Consider the following 17,490-nt stretch of genomic DNA (forward strand, 5'->3'; position numbering starts at 1 on the left):
TCGTGAAGCGGACTAAAATTTCCGGGAGGGGTGGTCAACTTTCTTCGGGGGTGGAAGGGGGGAACCATCCCCCCCCCCCCCCCCAAAAGAGATACCTGGAAGAAACTCAGGTCTGAACTAACCTTACGATATCGACAGGGTAAACAGGGCCAACAACTCAGTTTAAAAGCGAAGAGATATAAAACTAGCAAAAGTGGTTCATCACAATTTTATAGACCCTCAAAGGCCCAGCGCACTTAAAGCGTCGTTATAAAATACTGCAACGTAAGAACTGTCTCTTTGTGTGGTCTTGTGGTTTTATTATGCACCCCTCCCCACACTTTTCAAAATGTATATAATAAAAAATGTCATGTATTGTTTAGTTATCCTAGTAGTAGCATCTCACATAGACACCCCCCCCCCCCCGGTATCCACGATGGTAGTAGAAACGCCTCTGACAGGAGTAAGGATAGACTAAGAAAAATTTAACAGCAATTATTTCTGACGACCCGGCATGAATTCTGAAATGTTTTTTATGCGTTGATAAGGTAGAATAAAAACAGATCTTATCCGAGGTGGCTAGAGCCAGCGACAGGTTAATAGTTTAAAGCCTAACACAAGCTCGTCAAGAGGATCTAACATGACAGGGAGAAAAGTCGTTTGTTTAAGACTTACGATACATTTTTGTTGCAAATTTGTGTACTGGATCAGGACATTTTAGTTGCAAATTTGTGTACTAGATCAGTACATTTTTGTTGCAAATTTGTGTACTAGATCAGTACACTTTCTGTTGCAAAGTTGTGTACTAGATCAGTGCATATTTGTTGCAAATGTGTGTACTAGATCAGTACATATTTGTTGCAAATGTGTGTACTAGATCAGTACATATTTGTTGCAAATGTGTGTACTAGATCAGTACATATTTGTTGCAAATGTGTGTACTAGATCAGTACATATTTGTTGCAAATGTGTGTACTAGATCAGTACATATTTGTTGCAAATGTGTGTACTAGATCAGTACATATTTGTTGCAAATTTGTGTACTAGATCAGTACGTATTTTTTGCAAACATTGAAGGGATTTAGTAGAAAGACTAAAATAACAAAAATTTCATATATCTAGTAGAAGACGAAAATTTTTAAAAAATTTAAGGGATCAAGTTCCTAAACTAACAAAGTCACAGCCATTATTCAAACAGTAAGACACACATCATCTCTACATTAACAACACACACACACACACAAATACACACCAAGTGTCTAAAACAAAACAGGAACCAACTGAGCAACCTTTTAATGAACATGTACAGAGTTGAGATCCAAGCAATGTCCTAGGGTAGATCAAACAGGAAAACATGTATTGTGTACTGGGTACACCCAAATCTAAACATGTACACATTGAATCTAACCCAGCTGTGATCACATACATAAATTAAAAACATGTTTAACGATATTTTTATGAATTGATGATGTAATTAGTTTTGGTCCCAAATTGCAAGGTATATTATAATTAAATACGCAAAGTTTGACAGATAATTATGTAAACAACATGATTATAACAATAGAATTCAATGTGGTGAAACATTATTACATGTAAAACAATGAGTCGAACAAATGACAGCCATAGTAATAGTAATGTACGTAATTATCATACAGTATTGCAAACTAAATCAGCACGACTGCATTGTACACAAGTTGAATGAGATGACTTAATGCCACATAGCTGACCAAATACATCAAATGACTGACCAAGTCATACAACCAACAGCAACAGTCACAATAAAAGAAGTTTTAGCAATAAGTAAAAATAGCAAGGCAGTCAAGTTCTATATTCTCTAGACAGTAGCATGGGGTTAATTTCATGGAATTAAGTAAAACAGAGGGCAGTAGGAGGGTTAACATTGCACAGTAAGATTGATCTAGACTAAATCTGACAGGAAACTTGAGGAAATAAGTATGAAAGACTTTAGGATTCTTTGTGAATTTTGTCTTTTCTGTTATGTGACCAACCAGTCTAATGGTTGTACAGTTGGTCAACTATTCAAAGGTTGTGTACAGGTTGTCAACCAGCTACAGGTTGTCAACCAGCTACAGGTTGTCAACCAGCCACAGGTTGTCAACCAGCCACAGGCTGTGTACAGGTTGTCAACCAGCTACAGGTTGTCAACCAGCCACAGGTTGTCAACCAGCTACAGGTTGTCAACCAGCTACAGGTTGTCAACCAGCCACAGGTTGTCAACCAGCCACAGGATGTGTACAGGTAGTCAACCAGCTACAGGTTGTCAACCAGCTACAGGTTGTCAACCAGCTACAGGTTGTCAACCAGCCACAGGTTGTCAACCAGCCACAGGTAGTGTACAGGTAGCCAACCATTGACAGGTTGTGTATAGGTTGTCAACCATTGACAGGTTGTGTATAGGTTGTCAACCATTGACAGGTTGTGTACAGGTCATCAACCAGCCACAGGTTGTCAACCAAGGTGAAACAATCATCATTATAAAATTATCATATCACATCATGTAGAAAATAAACAAGTGGTTAAAAGCTAACAACACAATTGATGTGTTTACACCAGCTATTAACACAATTATTATGCTGCATTTATCAGTCACTAAACTATCAGTCACAAGCAAAACTATCACCCTCTATCATACACAAACACACCCATACTGTACAATGCACACTGACATCTAACCCTAATTAACAGTAACACAAAAATTAAGTTACCCTTTCAGACTTGTAAATTCAATTTGGCAGATAAAACAGTTCATGTTTCTTTGACCTTAGTATTGAAACAGCTTGTCTGATGAACCATACGCCAAGCTGCCTTTACTTTCCTTAAGTCACATTACAACCAACTGGACTGAATCAGGAACTGAACTGAAGACTTTCAGATAGTAGTCAAGTGATCTACCTTTCCACCTCGTTATCCAATTATGAAAGTAATGGCAGGCGTTATATGGGTCAAACAACTAACTTGTAGCTCCTGACGTAAGCTCTGACCCTCCAGCGTTGCTTCCAGACTTTGATGTGTCCATCTAACCTCTGACCCCGTTACTTCCAGACTTTGATGTGTCCATCTAACCTCTGACCCCGTTACTTCCAGACTTTGATGTGTCCATCTAACCTCTGACCCCGTTACTTCCAGACTTTGATGTGTCCATCTAACCTCTGACCCCGTTACTTCCAGACTTTGATGTGTCCATCTAACCTCTGACCCCGTTACTTCCAGACTTTGATGTGTCCATCTAACCTCTGACCCCGTTACTTCCAGACTTTGATGTGTCCATCTAACCTCTGACCCCGTTACTTCCAGACTTTGATGTGTCCATCTAACCTCTGACCCCGTTACTTCCAGACTTTGATGTGTCCATCTAACCTCTGACCCCATTACTTCCAGACTTTGATGTGTCCATCTAACCTCTGACCCCGTTACTTCCAGACTTTGATGTGTCCATCTAACCTCTGACCCCGTTACTTCCAGACTTTGATGTGTCCATCTAACCTCTGACCCCGTTACTTCCAGACTTTGATGTGTCCATTCCTGGCAGCGGAGATGACCAGGCTCTGTGTGCTGTGGCACAGGGTCAGGTCATTGACGATGTCGTGGTGACCCTGCAGTGGAGCGCTGTGCATCAGGTGAAGCTCCCTCTCCACCTCGTACTTGTCCAGGCTCTCACGCTGGTTTTCCAGCTCCTGGATGACCTCTGACCCCTCGATCAGCTGCGACCTAGAACAATTTCAATTGTTTGTTTAAAGCAAAGAGTGAAACACATAGTAGTGTTTAGCTTGGGTACAACCATGAACTAAAAACTACCTTAGAGAAACTAATTAAAAAAACAATACTAAGCTCAAACTAATGCAACCTACCTATGATATTAACGAAACCTAGCTACAAAACCAGTGAAACCTCGCTAAGATCAAACTAATGCAACCTACCTATGATATTAACGAAACCTAGCTACAAAACCAGTGAAACCTCGCTAAGATCAAACTAATGCAACCTACCTATGATGGTATTAAAGAAACCTAGCTATAAAACGAGTGAGACCTTTCTAAGATCAAACTAATGCAACCTACCTATGATGGTATTAAATTAAACCTAGCTACATAACTAATGGAACCTCTCTAAGATCAAACTAATGAAACCTACTTATGATGATATTAACAAAACCTAGCTACAAAACATATGAAACCTTACTATCATGATATTAAAAAAACCTAGCTATAAAACTAGTGAAACCTACCTATGATGATATTTTAAAAAATCTAGCTTCAAAACTAATGCAACCTACTTATGATATTAACGAAACCTAGCTACAAAACTAGTGAAACCTACCAAAAATAAAACTAATAAAACTTCCGTTAGATAAAACTAAAAAAAAAAAAAACCCCAAAGACTGGCTCTACATGTAAATGCTTATTCTCAACTGACCTGTAGGTCAAGGACATGGTTCGAGGGTCATCAAGGCCATAGCTGAAGCACATGGAGTTGGCCGGGTAGTTGAGGTCCCAGAACCTGAGCCTCATGTCAGTTCCCCCTGTCAGGACAAATGTCTTTGTGTCAGTGGCACCAACATGGATGCCGCACATCCCCTCGTCTTCCTGACTTTTGTTCATCTACAACATTGATGGGAGAATTCAGGTCTGTTACATCTACAACATTGATGGGAGATTTAAGGTCTAAGTTACATCTACAACATTGACGAAATAATCAAGGTCTGTTACATTTACAATATTGATAGGAGAATCTAAGTCTCAATTAGATCTACAAAATTGATGGGAGAATCTAAGTCTTAATTAGATCTACAAAATTGATGGGAGAATTTAAGTCTTAATTAGATCTACAAAATGATGGGAGAATCTAAGTCTTAATTAGATCTACAAAATTGATGGGAGAATCTAAGTCTTAATTAGATCTACAAATTTGATGGGAGAATTTACGTCTCAATTAAATTTACTATAGTGTTGGGAGAATCTAAGTCTCAATTAGATCTACAATAGTGATGGGAGAATCTAAGTCTCAATTAGATCTACAATAGTGATGGGAGAATCTAAGTCTCAGATCTAAAATAGTGATGGGAGAATCTAAGTCTCAATTAGATCTACAATAGTGATGGGAGAATCTAAGTCTCAGATCTACAAAATTGATGGGAGAATCTAAGTCTCAATTAGATCTACAATAGTGATGGGAGAATCTAAGTCTCAATTAGATCTACAATAGTGATGGGAAACTCAAGGGCTAGATTACATTATTAATATTGATGGGAGAATTAAGGTCTAGGTTACATCTACAATATTGATGAAATAATCAATGTCCAGTGTAAACAGCTAAGGCACATCTAGACAAATGATCTGAATACAAGTATTAAAGGGAGCTATTCAAAATCCAATTATATAAGTTAACTTTAGTTTAAGACTATCATGTGGTTGAAAAAAAAAAAAGTAAAGAAACCAACAAATTAAATTTTTACAAAACAATCCATAGAAAAACAAAGGTTAAGAATCCATAAGATGACTTTAAAAGATGAGCATACCAAATATAGCTAAGGACACATTCCACATCTAGCCACAGACTTAAGGCTACAACTATTCAGGGAAACAAGGCTTTACTTAGCCACAGGCCCTGTAGACACTTACCTTTTTGTAAGAAAGAGCAGGTGAGGAGCTAGGCCAGAGTGTCTTCTGGCGCTGTCCAGTCTCAGCGTCCCACATGGAGACCTCGTTGTTCCAGTTGAACGAGGCCACCAGCCAGGCCTGTTCTGTGGGATGCATGGTCAGACGCCTGACCCTGTGACCTGAGACATACGCAAACATTTGTTAGAGACCTGACTCTGTGACCTGAGACATACACAAACATTTGTTAGAGACCTGACTCTGTGACCTGAGACATACACAAACATTTGTTAGAGACCTGACTCTGTGACCTGACCCTGTGACCTGAGACATACACAAACATTTGTTAGGGACCTGACCCTGTGACCTGAGACATACACAAACATTTGTTAGAGACCTGACCCTGTGACCTGAGACATACACAAACATTTGTTAGAGACCTGACTCTGTGACCTGAGACATACACAAACATTTGTTAGGGACCTGACCCTGTGACCTGAGACATACACAAACATTTGTTAGGGACCTGACCCTGTGACCTGAGACATACACAAACATTTGTTAGAGACCTGACCCTGTGACCTGACCCTGTGACCTGAGACATACGCAAACATTTGTTAGAGACCTGACTCTGTGACCTGAGACATACACAAACATTTGTTAGAGACCTGACCCTGTGACCTGATACATACACAAACATTATTACAACAGATGTTCTGTTGTTGCAGGCAGATTGTAGGTGCCTTGTAGGGGTAGGAATTGTACAATTCTGATGAAGGAAGTAGCAGCCATAGGTGTCCTGAACTCATTTTAGGGGTAAATAATGGCTTAAGAAATGCCATGTTAATGTAAGGGACATGTATAATCATCAAAGTAGCTATGTTAAGGTTATTTAATATGATCTAAAAAAAAATTTGCTGTAATTATCAAAGAGCTACTCTGTGTCATTATGAGGGTGTTGAGCCAACAAGGTTGCTGTATCAACAAAGGGGTGGGGTGTTAAGAGAGCAGGACAAAAGAGTTCAACAACAAACCTGAGGGGTGCTGTATTTTGTTGATTGGCATGCGGAACCTCATGTCCCAGCACACCATCGCCCCACTACACGTCCCCGCAGCCAGCCAACACTGCGTCTGGTTCACGGCAAAGCTCGTGATCAATCCGTGCCGGGGGTCGTTCCGCAAGATCCAGGCGGGGGCGGAGCTCCGCAGGTCCCAGCCAATGATATGGCTGGAGACAGTGGCGTAGGTGAGGATAGACTGGGCACCTGGGTGGACAATAATTGTAATGTCAGTTACATTTGGAATAGTATAAAGTAAAGGTGATGGGGAGATAGCACTAACCACACATATTTAACCCTTTACTGTACTATGCAAACAAATGCAAACCATGATTTTTTTTTTATGTGAGACTACCTGAAATGCCTTTTATGAGTACCCCCTTTTTTAAATATTGTATTTAATGCTGCATTTTTAATCATATTGTTTATTTATAGTAAATTGTAATTAAAAGTAAGGCTCAATAATTTGCTTTCATTTTTTTCAGGTTTTAGTCCTCTATACAAAATTTTTATTTTGTTTCCTATAACATCAATGGTCAAATTTGATAGTAGTAGACATTAATTAATCTCCCACCTGTATCAAAGTGTGTCATATCCATAATTTGTCCGTATGTATTCACATCAACTATCCGAGAGTCTTCAAGCTGAACAGATCCACTATCCAGCCTGAAAAGTGTTAAAATATTATAACATGAAGGTCTACTTATAGATCCATATATTTATATTTTGTACTAAAAGTGACAAATACTTATAGATCTCTAAACTGATATTTTAATTATAACAAGTCATAAGTAGAACTACTTATAGATCTGTATACTGTTGTTGTCTGAAGCAGACGCCACAGAGCTTGACCCCTCTAGAAATGAGACACACTTTATCTTCCCACCTGGAATAGATAATCAGGAACTCATCATTTTACCAAGTTATCATTTTCAGAAAAGATTATTATTGGAACAGATGATTATAAATACAGATTATTTTACATACATGATGAACTAATATGTCAGTAAAATTTGCTTTGCGAATCTTGAATAAATTACCACATGCATCTAGGATACCTTTTTGTCCAAAAGTTAAAATAATTTATTTAACAGATAACTTCAGTATGAAGTTCCTCTCAGTCTAGCAACTTATTCTAATCTAATTTTGTAAATAATTAGCAGTATGAACATGTATCACTCAGTTTTAAGAAGTTGTATATAGTCTATACATTAACTTGTTTTACCCATGCCCCGTCCCCCCCCCCCCCCAACATAAACACCAGGGGACTGACCTTGTTTATTGAGACACACCTTGGACCTGTTGGTTGCTGTTTTACCCATTCCCCCCCCCCCCCACATAACACCAGGTGACTGACCTTGTTTATTGAGACACACCTTGGACCTGTTGGTTGCTGTTTTACCCATGCCCCCCCCCCCCCCCCCCACATAACACCAGGTGACTGACCTTGTTTATTGAGACACACCTTGGACCTGTTGGCTGCTGTTTTACCCATGCCCCCCCCCCCCCCCCCCACATAACACCAGGTGACTGACCTTGTTTATTGAGACACACCTTGGACCTGTTGGTTGCTGTTTTACCCATGCCCCCCCCCCCACATAACACCAGGTGACTGACCTTGTTTATTGAGACACACCTTGGACCTGTTGGTTGCTGTTTTACCCATGCCCCCCCCCCCCCCACATAACACCAGGTGACTGACCTTGTTTATTGAGACACACCTTGGACCTGTTGGTTGCTGTTTTACCCATGCCCCCCCCCCCCCCACATAACACCAGGTGACTGACCTTGTTTATTGAGACACACCTTGGACCTGTTGGCTGCTGTTTTACCCATGCCCCCCCCCCCCCACATAACACCAGGTGACTGACCTTGTTTATTGAGACACACCTTGGACCTGTTGGTTGCTGTTTTACCCATGCCCCCCCCCCCCACATAACACCAGGTGACTGACCTTGTTTATTGAGACACACCTTGGACCTGTTGGTTGCTGTTTTACCCATGCCCCCCCCCCCCCCACATAACACCAGGTGACTGACCTTGTTTATTGAGACACACCTTGGACCTGTTGGCTGCTGTTTTACCCATGCCCCCCCCCCCCCCACATAACACCAGGTGACTGACCTTGTTTATTGAGACACACCTTGGACCTGTTGGCTGCTGTTTTACCCATGCCCCCACCCCCCCACATAACACCAGGTGACTGACCTTGTTTATTGAGACACACCTTGGACCTGTTGGCTGCTGTTTTACCCATGCCCCCCCCCCCCCAAACATAACACCAGGTGACTGACCTTGTTTATTGAGACACACCTTGGACCTGTTGGTTGCTGTTTTACCCATGCCCCCCCCCCCCACATAACACCAGGTGACTGACCTTGTTTATTGAGACACACCTTGGACCTGTTGGCTGCTGTTTTACCCATGCCCCCCCCCCCCCCCACATAAACACCAGGTGACTGACCTTGTTTATTGAGACACACCTTGGACCTGTTGGCTGCTGTTTTACCCATGCCCCCCCCCCCCAACATAAACACCAGGTGACTGACCTTGTTTATTGAGACACACCTTGGACCTGTTGGCTGCTGTTTTACCCATGCCCCCCCCCTCCCAAACATAACACCAGGTGACTGACCTTGTTTATTGAGACACACCTTGGACCTGTTGGCTGCTGTTTTACCCATGCCCCCCCCCCACCCAACATAAACACCAGGTGACTGACCTTGTTTATTGAGACACACCTTGGACCTGTTGGTTGCTGTTTTACCCATGCCCCCCCCCCCCCACATAAACACCAGGTGACTGACCTTGTTTATTGAGACACACCTTGGACCTGTTGGCTGCTGTTTTACCCATGCCCCCCCCCCCCTCCCAAACATAACACCAGGTGACTGACCTTGTTTATTGAGACACACCTTGGACCTGTTGGCTGCTGTTTTACCCATGCCCCCCCCCCCACCCAACATAAACACCAGGTGACTGACCTTGTTTATTGAGACACACCTTGGACCTGTTGGTTGCTGTTTTACCCATGCCCCCCCCCCCCCCCCCCCCCCCCCACATAAACACCAGGTGACTGACCTTGTTTATTGAGACACACCTTGGACCTGTTGGCTGCTGTTTTACCCATGCCCCCCCCCCCCCTCCCAAACATAACACCAGGTGACTGACCTTGTTTATTGAGACACACCTTGGACCTGTTGGTTGCTGTTTTACCCATGCCCCCCCCCCCCCCACATAAACACCAGGTGACTGACCTTGTTTATTGAGACACACCTTGGACCTGTTGGCTGCTGTTTTACCCATGCCCCCCCCCCCCCCACCCAACATAAACACCAGGTGACTGACCTTGTTTATTGAGACACACCTTGGACCTGTTGGCTGCTGTTTTACCCATGCCCCCCCCCCCCCAAACATAACACCAGGTGACTGACCTTGTTTATTGAGACACACCTTGGACCTGTTGGCTGCTGTTTTACCCATGCCCCCCCCCCCCCCCCACATAACACCAGGTGACTGACCTTGTTTATTGAGACACACCTTGGACCTGTTGGCTGCTGTTTTACCCATGCCCCCCCCCCCCCAACATAAACACCAGGTGACTGACCTTGTTTATTGAGACACACCTTGGACCTGTTGGTTGCTGTTTTACCCATGCCCCCCCCCACATAACACCAGGTGACTGACCTTGTTTATTGAGACACACCTTGGACCTGTTGGCTGCTGTTTTACCCATGCCCCCCCCCCCCCCACATAACACCAGGTGACTGACCTTGTTTATTGAGACACACCTTGGACCTGTTGGCTGCTGTTTTACCCATGCCCCCCCCCACCTCCCCCCCCACATAACACCAGGTGACTGACCTTGTTTATTGAGACACACCTTGGACCTGTTGGCTGCTGTTTTACCCATGCCCCCCCCCCCCACATAACACCAGGTGACTGACCTTGTTTATTGAGACACACCTTGGACCTGTTGGCTGCTGTTTTACCCATGCCCCCCCCCCCCCCCCCCCACATAACACCAGGTGACTGACCTTGTTTATTGAGACACACCTTGGACCTGTTGGCTGCTGTTTTACCCATGCCCCCCCCCCCCCCCACATAACACCAGGTGACTGACCTTGTTTATTGAGACACACCTTGGACCTGTTGGTTGCTGTTTTACCCATGCCCCCCCCCCCCCCCCCCCACATAACACCAGGTGACTGACCTTGTTTATTGAGACACACCTTGGACCTGTTGGCTGCTGTTTTACCCATGCCCCCCCCCCCCCCCCACATAACACCAGGTGACTGACCTTGTTTATTGAGACACACCTTGGACCTGTTGGCTGCTGTTTTACCCATGCCCCCCCCCCCCCCCCCCCACATAACACCAGGTGACTGACCTTGTTTATTGAGACACACCTTGGACCTGTTGGTTGCTGTTTTACCCATGCCCCCCCCCCCCCCCACATAACACCAGGTGACTGACCTTGTTTATTGAGACACACCTTGGACCTGTTGGTTGCTGTTTTACCCATGCCCCCCCACCCCAACATAAACACCAGGTGACTGACCTTGTTTATTGAGACACACCTTGGACCTGTTGGCTGCTGTTTTACCCATGCCCCCCCCTCCCAAACATAACACCAGGTGACTGACCTTGTTTATTGAGACACACCTTGGACCTGTTGGCTGCTGTTTTACCCATGCCCCCCCCCACATAACACCAGGTGACTGACCTTGTTTATTGAGGCACACCTTGGACCTGTTGGCTGCTGTTTTACCCATGCCCCCCCCCCCCCCCCCCCACATAACACCAGGTGACTGACCTTGTTTATTGAGACACACCTTGGACCTGTTGGCTGCTGTTTTACCCATGCCCCCCCCCCCCCCCCCCCCCACATAACACCAGGTGACTGACCTTGTTTATTGAGACACACCTTGGACCTGTTGGTTGCTGTTTTACCCATGCCCCCCCCCCCCCCCCCCCACATAAACACCAGGTGACTGACCTTGTTTATTGAGACACACCTTGGACCTGTTGGTTGCTGTTTTACCCATGCCCCCCCCCCCTCCCAAACATAACACCAGGTGACTGACCTTGTTTATTGAGACACACCTTGGACCTGTTGGTTGCTGTTTTACCCATGCCCCCCCCCCCCCCACATAACACCAGGTGACTGACCTTGTTTATTGAGACACACCTTGGACCTGTTGGTTGCTGTTTTACCCATGCCCCCCCCCCCCCACATAAACACCAGGTGACTGACCTTGTTTATTGAGACACACCTTGGACCTGTTGGCTGCTGTTTTACCCATGCCCCCCCCCCCCCCCACATAACACCAGGTGACTGACCTTGTTTATTGAGACACACCTTGGACCTGTTGGTTGCTGTTTTACCCATGCCCCCCCCCCCCCCCCCACATAAACACCAGGTGACTGACCTTGTTTATTGAGACACACCTTGGACCTGTTGGCTGCTGTTTTACCCATGCCCCCCCCCCCCCCCCACATAAACACCAGGTGACTGACCTTGTTTATTGAGACACACCTTGGACCTGTTGGTTGCTGTTTTACCCATGCCCCCCCCCCCCCACATAACACCAGGTGACTGACCTTGTTTATTGAGACACACCTTGGACCTGTTGGTTGCTGTTTTACCCATGCCCCCCCCCCCCCCCCAACATAAACACCAGGTGACTGACCTTGTTTATTGAGACACACCTTGGACCTGTTGGTTGCTGTTTTACCCATGCCCCCCCCCCCCCTCCCAAACATAACACCAGGTGACTGACCTTGTTTATTGAGACACACCTTGGACCTGTTGGTTGCTGTTTTACCCATGCCCCCCCCCCCCCCCCACATAAACACCAGGTGACTGACCTTGTTTATTGAGACACACCTTGGACCTGTTGGCTGCTGTTTTACCCATGCCCCCCCCCCCACATAACACCAGGTGACTGACCTTGTTTATTGAGACACACCTTGGACCTGTTGGCTGCTGTTTTACCCATGCCCCCCCCCCCCACATAACACCAGGTGACTGACCTTGTTTATTGAGACACACCTTGGACCTGTTGGCTGCTGTTTTACCCATGCCCCCCCCCCCCCCACATAACACCAGGTGACTGACCTTGTTTATTGAGACACACCTTGGACCTGTTGGCTGCTGTTTTACCCATGCCCCCCCCCCCACATAACACCAGGTGACTGACCTTGTTTATTGAGACACACCTTGGACCTGTTGGCTGCTGTTTTACCCATGCCCCCCCCCCCCCCCACATAACACCAGGTGACTGACCTTGTTTATTGAGACACACCTTGGACCTGTTGGCTGCTGTTTTACCCATGCCCCCCCCCCCCCCCACATAACACCAGGTGACTGACCTTGTTTATTGAGACACACCTTGGACCTGTTGGCTGCTGTTTTACCCATGCCCCCCCCCCCCCCCACATAACACCAGGTGACTGACCTTGTTTATTGAGACACACCTTGGACCTGTTGGCTGCTGTTTTACCCATGCCCCCCCCCTCCCAAACATAACACCAGGTGACTGACCTTGTTTATTGAGACACACCTTGGACCTGTTGGCTGCTGTTTTACCCATGCCCCCCCCCCCCCCACATAAACACCAGGTGACTGACCTTGTTTATTGAGACACACCTTGGACCTGTTGGCTGCTGTTTTACCCATGCCCCCCCCCCCCAACATAAACACCAGGTGACTGACCTTGTTTATTGAGACACACCTTGGACCTGTTGGCTGCTGTTTTACCCATGCCCCCCCCCCCCCCCCCAACATAAACACCAGGTGACTGACCTTGTTTATTGAGACACACCTTGGACCTGTTGGCTGCTGTTTTACCCATGCCCCCCCCCCCCCCCACATAAACACCAGGTGACTGACCTTGTTTATTGAGACACACCTTGGACCTGTTGGTTGCTGTTTTACCCATGCCCCCCCCCCCCCCCCACATAAACACCAGGTGACTGACCTTGTTTATTGAGACACACCTTGGACCTGTTGGCTGCTGTTTTACCCATGCCCCCCCCCCCCCCACATAACACCAGGTGACTGACCTTGTTTATTGAGACACACCTTGGACCTGTTGGTTGCTGTTTTACCCATGCCCCCCCCCCCCCCCCAAACATAACACCAGGTGACTGACCTTGTTTATTGAGACACACCTTGGACCTGTTGGTTGCTGTTTTACCCATGCCCCCCCCCCCCCCCCACATAAACACCAGGTGACTGACCTTGTTTATTGAGACACACCTTGGACCTGTTGGCTGCTGTTTTACCCATGCCCCCCCCCCCTCCCAAACATAACACCAGGTGACTGACCTTGTTTATTGAGACACACCTTGGACCTGTTGGCTGCTGTTTTACCCATGCCCCCCCCCCCCCCCAAACATAACACCAGGTGACTGACCTTGTTTATTGAGACACACCTTGGACCTGTTGGCTGCTGTTTTACCCATGCCCCCCCCCCCCCCCACATAACACCAGGTGACTGACCTTGTTTATTGAGACACACCTTGGACCTGTTGGCTGCTGTTTTACCCATGCCCCCCCCCCCCCCACATAACACCAGGTGACTGACCTTGTTTATTGAGACACACCTTGGACCTGTTGGCTGCTGTTTTACCCATGCCCCCCCCCCCCCCCCACATAAACACCAGGTGACTGACCTTGTTTATTGAGACACACCTTGGACCTGTTGGCTGCTGTTTTACCCATGCCCCCCCCCCCCCCCAACATAAACACCAGGTGACTGACCTTGTTTATTGAGACACACCTTGGACCTATTGGCTGCTGTTTTACCCTCCAGCTTCCCACTCTCCCATATCCTGACTGTCCCATCATTGGAGCAGCTGGCAAAGTACTTGTGATCATGGCTGACACTAAGTCTAGACACAAGAGAAATATGACCAGAATAAGGACACATATAAATGACCAGGATAAGGACACAGGCTATAAACATAAGGACACAGGCTATAAACATAAGGACACAGGCTATAAACATAAAGCACAATAAATGACCAGGATAAGGACACAGGCTTTAAACATAAAGCACACATAAATGACCACGATAAGGACACAGGCAATAAACATAAAGCACACAGAAATGATCAGGATAAGGACAGGTGATAAATATAAAAGATGTCACAATTTCACCCATAAAAATTACAGGCTACAGTAAAGGTTAAAGTTGATGAAAGGATTTATGCAGAATCCATACATTTAACAGATAAAACCTCGTACTTGACCATCATAAAAATTAAACTAAAAACTCAGTAAAGGGACATGTCTGTGAGATGACCATGTATCATAGTAGCCTTGATATGGAACTAGAAAGTGTAGGTCGCTATGCTGGCAAGACAGTTGCTACATATTACAAGTAAATAAGATGAAAAAGTCACATATCTCCCGGGGTGGGGGGGGGGGGGGGTTTGGAAAGAGGAGGGGGTTACGAAGTGTGACTATAATTTAAGTATTTTTTTAGAATATTTTTAAAAAGTTTGTTGATTTACATAATAGTTAGATTTGTGAATATTTTTGATGGATGGATAGGACTTTAGGGGAAGAGGGGTAGTTGTGTTGTTTCTTTATGACAATTTATGACATATGTGTTGGGTGTGAAAGAAATTAGCTATAGTAGTGTGACATTATTAAGTAATGACTCCATACGACAACTGACCTGTTGATAGCCCCCCTGTGTTCCTGCAAGTGGGCCACCAAAACCCCTTTAGGTTTCCAGGCATCAGGCGGGTGATGGATGTCCCAGACAATGCCGGAGGTGGCGTCGGTCAACAGGGTGTCCGCCTCGTACTGGTCACGCCGGTGATGGACCAGGTCACGCAGCTCCCACTTACACTTGGCGTACCTGGTTATAACTGTAACAACAGGTACAACAAAGATCATTTTTGTAACTGTAACAACAGGTACGACAAAGATCATTTTTTACGTACAACAGAGATCATTTTTTATAACTGTAACACCAGGTACATCAAAGATCATTTTTTGTAACTGTAACAACAGGTACAACAAAGATCATTTTTGTAACTGCAACATCAGGTACAACAAAGATCATTTTTGTAACTGCAACATCAGGTACAACAAAGATCATTTTTGTAACCTGTAACAACAGGTACGACAAAGATCATTTTTATAACTGTAACAACAGGTACGACAAAGATCAATTTTATAACTACTAAAAACCAGGTACATCAAAGATCATTTTTTATAACTGTAAGATAAGGTACATCAAAATCAAAGATAATTTTTTATAACTGTAAGAACAGGTATGACAAAGATCATTTTTATAACTGTAACAATATGTACAATAAAGATCATTTTTATAACTGTAGCACCAGGTACTTCAAATATCATTTTTAATAACTGCAACAACCTGTACAACAAAGATCATTTTTGTGGTCAAATAAAAATAAAAAAAATTAAGTATATTAAAAGCTCCTGTTTACATAAATTTTTTTTCTAACCATTAAAACAAGTTCAGGAAAGATGCAATGTTGCCATTGTTAAACAGCTCTAATAAAGATGATGTATAAAAAAGTCACCTTTTTTCTCTGGTTTAGACTGTGACATTGACAGGGCACGTTGAAAGCTCTCGGAGCTGAGCAGGACATTAGACAGTACATTGTCAACACTGGAGTACATTGGGCTGACTGGAAGGTACAAAATATTTGATTCAATATAGGCTGGACGTTAGACAGTACATTGTCAACACTGGAGTACATTGGGCTGACTGGAAGGTACAAAATATTTGATTCAATATAGGCTGGACGTTAGACAGTACATTGTCAACACTGGAGTACATTGGGCTGACTGGAAGGTACAAAATATTTGATTCAATATAGGATCATATTAGGCTGACTGGAAGGTACAAAATATTTGATTCAAAATGGGCTCATATAGGGCAGGAAAAGGTACAAAATATTTGATTCAAAATAGGCTCATATAGGGCAGGATGCACTTAACCTTGTTTAAGCTTGTTTCAGCTTGTTATTGCTGGCGTCATATGACCACGTGCAAGATAATGTTTTTGTCAGTACTGTGTCTAATTGGTGTTAACATTGTGTCTTTCACATTTCATCATTTCATTTAGCTTTAAGGGGTCGTCGTGGTCGAGTGGGTAAAGCTCATGGTTGCTAAACCAAAAAGTTTCGAGTTCGAGCGCTTGGGCAGATGAGGCTCGTTAGCTGGGGACAGCCACTCTTCTATGAGAGACAACTCCAAAATCAAACAACTGCTGCCTTGTAGTTTGTTCTTGGTTGGACAAAGGCTATGGAAGCAAATCCAAAAAGAAAAGCAGGCTGAAATCGGAGTCAATGGCCTCAATGGCGCATAACCAGTTGACATGCATCCTTAACTGTGTTGGAGGGGGATCTCTTCCAACACTAAAATTAAGAATGAAGAAGAAGAAAGAAGATCACTACTCGTTATACAAGTTTCCAATATTATTTACTGTTGAATAATTTTGTTTTAGGTGGATTTTTATTGGTAAAAATAAAACCACACAGGTAGAGACTGACCTGGGGTGGTGGCTGCTGTTGACTGTGGAGTTTTCAAGCTGGTCTCTGACTGGCGCCTGTCAGGGAGGGTGGGGGCCGAGGTCTTGGGTGAGGAGGACAAACTGCTGGCATCTGGCTCATCATTGCCAAACATCTTCTTCCACTCTGGGTTCTATGCATATTAGTAGTAGACAATAGAATTTACCTAAATATTCCAAGCACAAATGATAACTTTAGTAATAGACAATAGAATTTAACTAAATGTTCCAAGCACAAATGATAACTTTAGTAATAGACAATAGAATTTACCTAAA

General features: G+C 44.5%; 1 protein-coding gene across 1 annotated transcript in view; it reads right to left on the minus strand.

The window, feature by feature from the left end:
- Positions 1 to 2,343: 2,343 nt before the first annotated feature.
- Positions 2,344 to 17,490, minus strand: part of LOC131933634 (phosphoinositide 3-kinase regulatory subunit 4) — a 37,403-nt gene continuing 22,256 nt past the window's right edge. Inside the window, exons 28-38 of the mRNA XM_059290316.1 lie at positions 17,198 to 17,348; positions 16,362 to 16,490; positions 16,223 to 16,330; positions 15,343 to 15,538; positions 14,421 to 14,551; positions 7,454 to 7,538; positions 7,227 to 7,318; positions 6,629 to 6,859; positions 5,619 to 5,776; positions 4,414 to 4,598; positions 2,344 to 3,708 (exon numbers count right to left, since the gene is read on the minus strand). Coding sequence (XP_059146299.1) covers positions 3,495 to 3,708; positions 4,414 to 4,598; positions 5,619 to 5,776; positions 6,629 to 6,859; positions 7,227 to 7,318; positions 7,454 to 7,538; positions 14,421 to 14,551; positions 15,343 to 15,538; positions 16,223 to 16,330; positions 16,362 to 16,490; positions 17,198 to 17,348 — 1,680 coding nt within the window. The 3' untranslated portion in view covers positions 2,344 to 3,494. The remainder of the gene's footprint in view (positions 3,709 to 4,413; positions 4,599 to 5,618; positions 5,777 to 6,628; positions 6,860 to 7,226; positions 7,319 to 7,453; positions 7,539 to 14,420; positions 14,552 to 15,342; positions 15,539 to 16,222; positions 16,331 to 16,361; positions 16,491 to 17,197; positions 17,349 to 17,490) is intronic.

This window comes from Physella acuta, unplaced genomic scaffold (assembly GCF_028476545.2).
Source record: "Physella acuta isolate Inbredline_101_S28 unplaced genomic scaffold, ASM2847654v3 ptg002589l, whole genome shotgun sequence".
NCBI classification, from domain to species: domain Eukaryota; kingdom Metazoa; phylum Mollusca; class Gastropoda; family Physidae; genus Physella; species Physella acuta.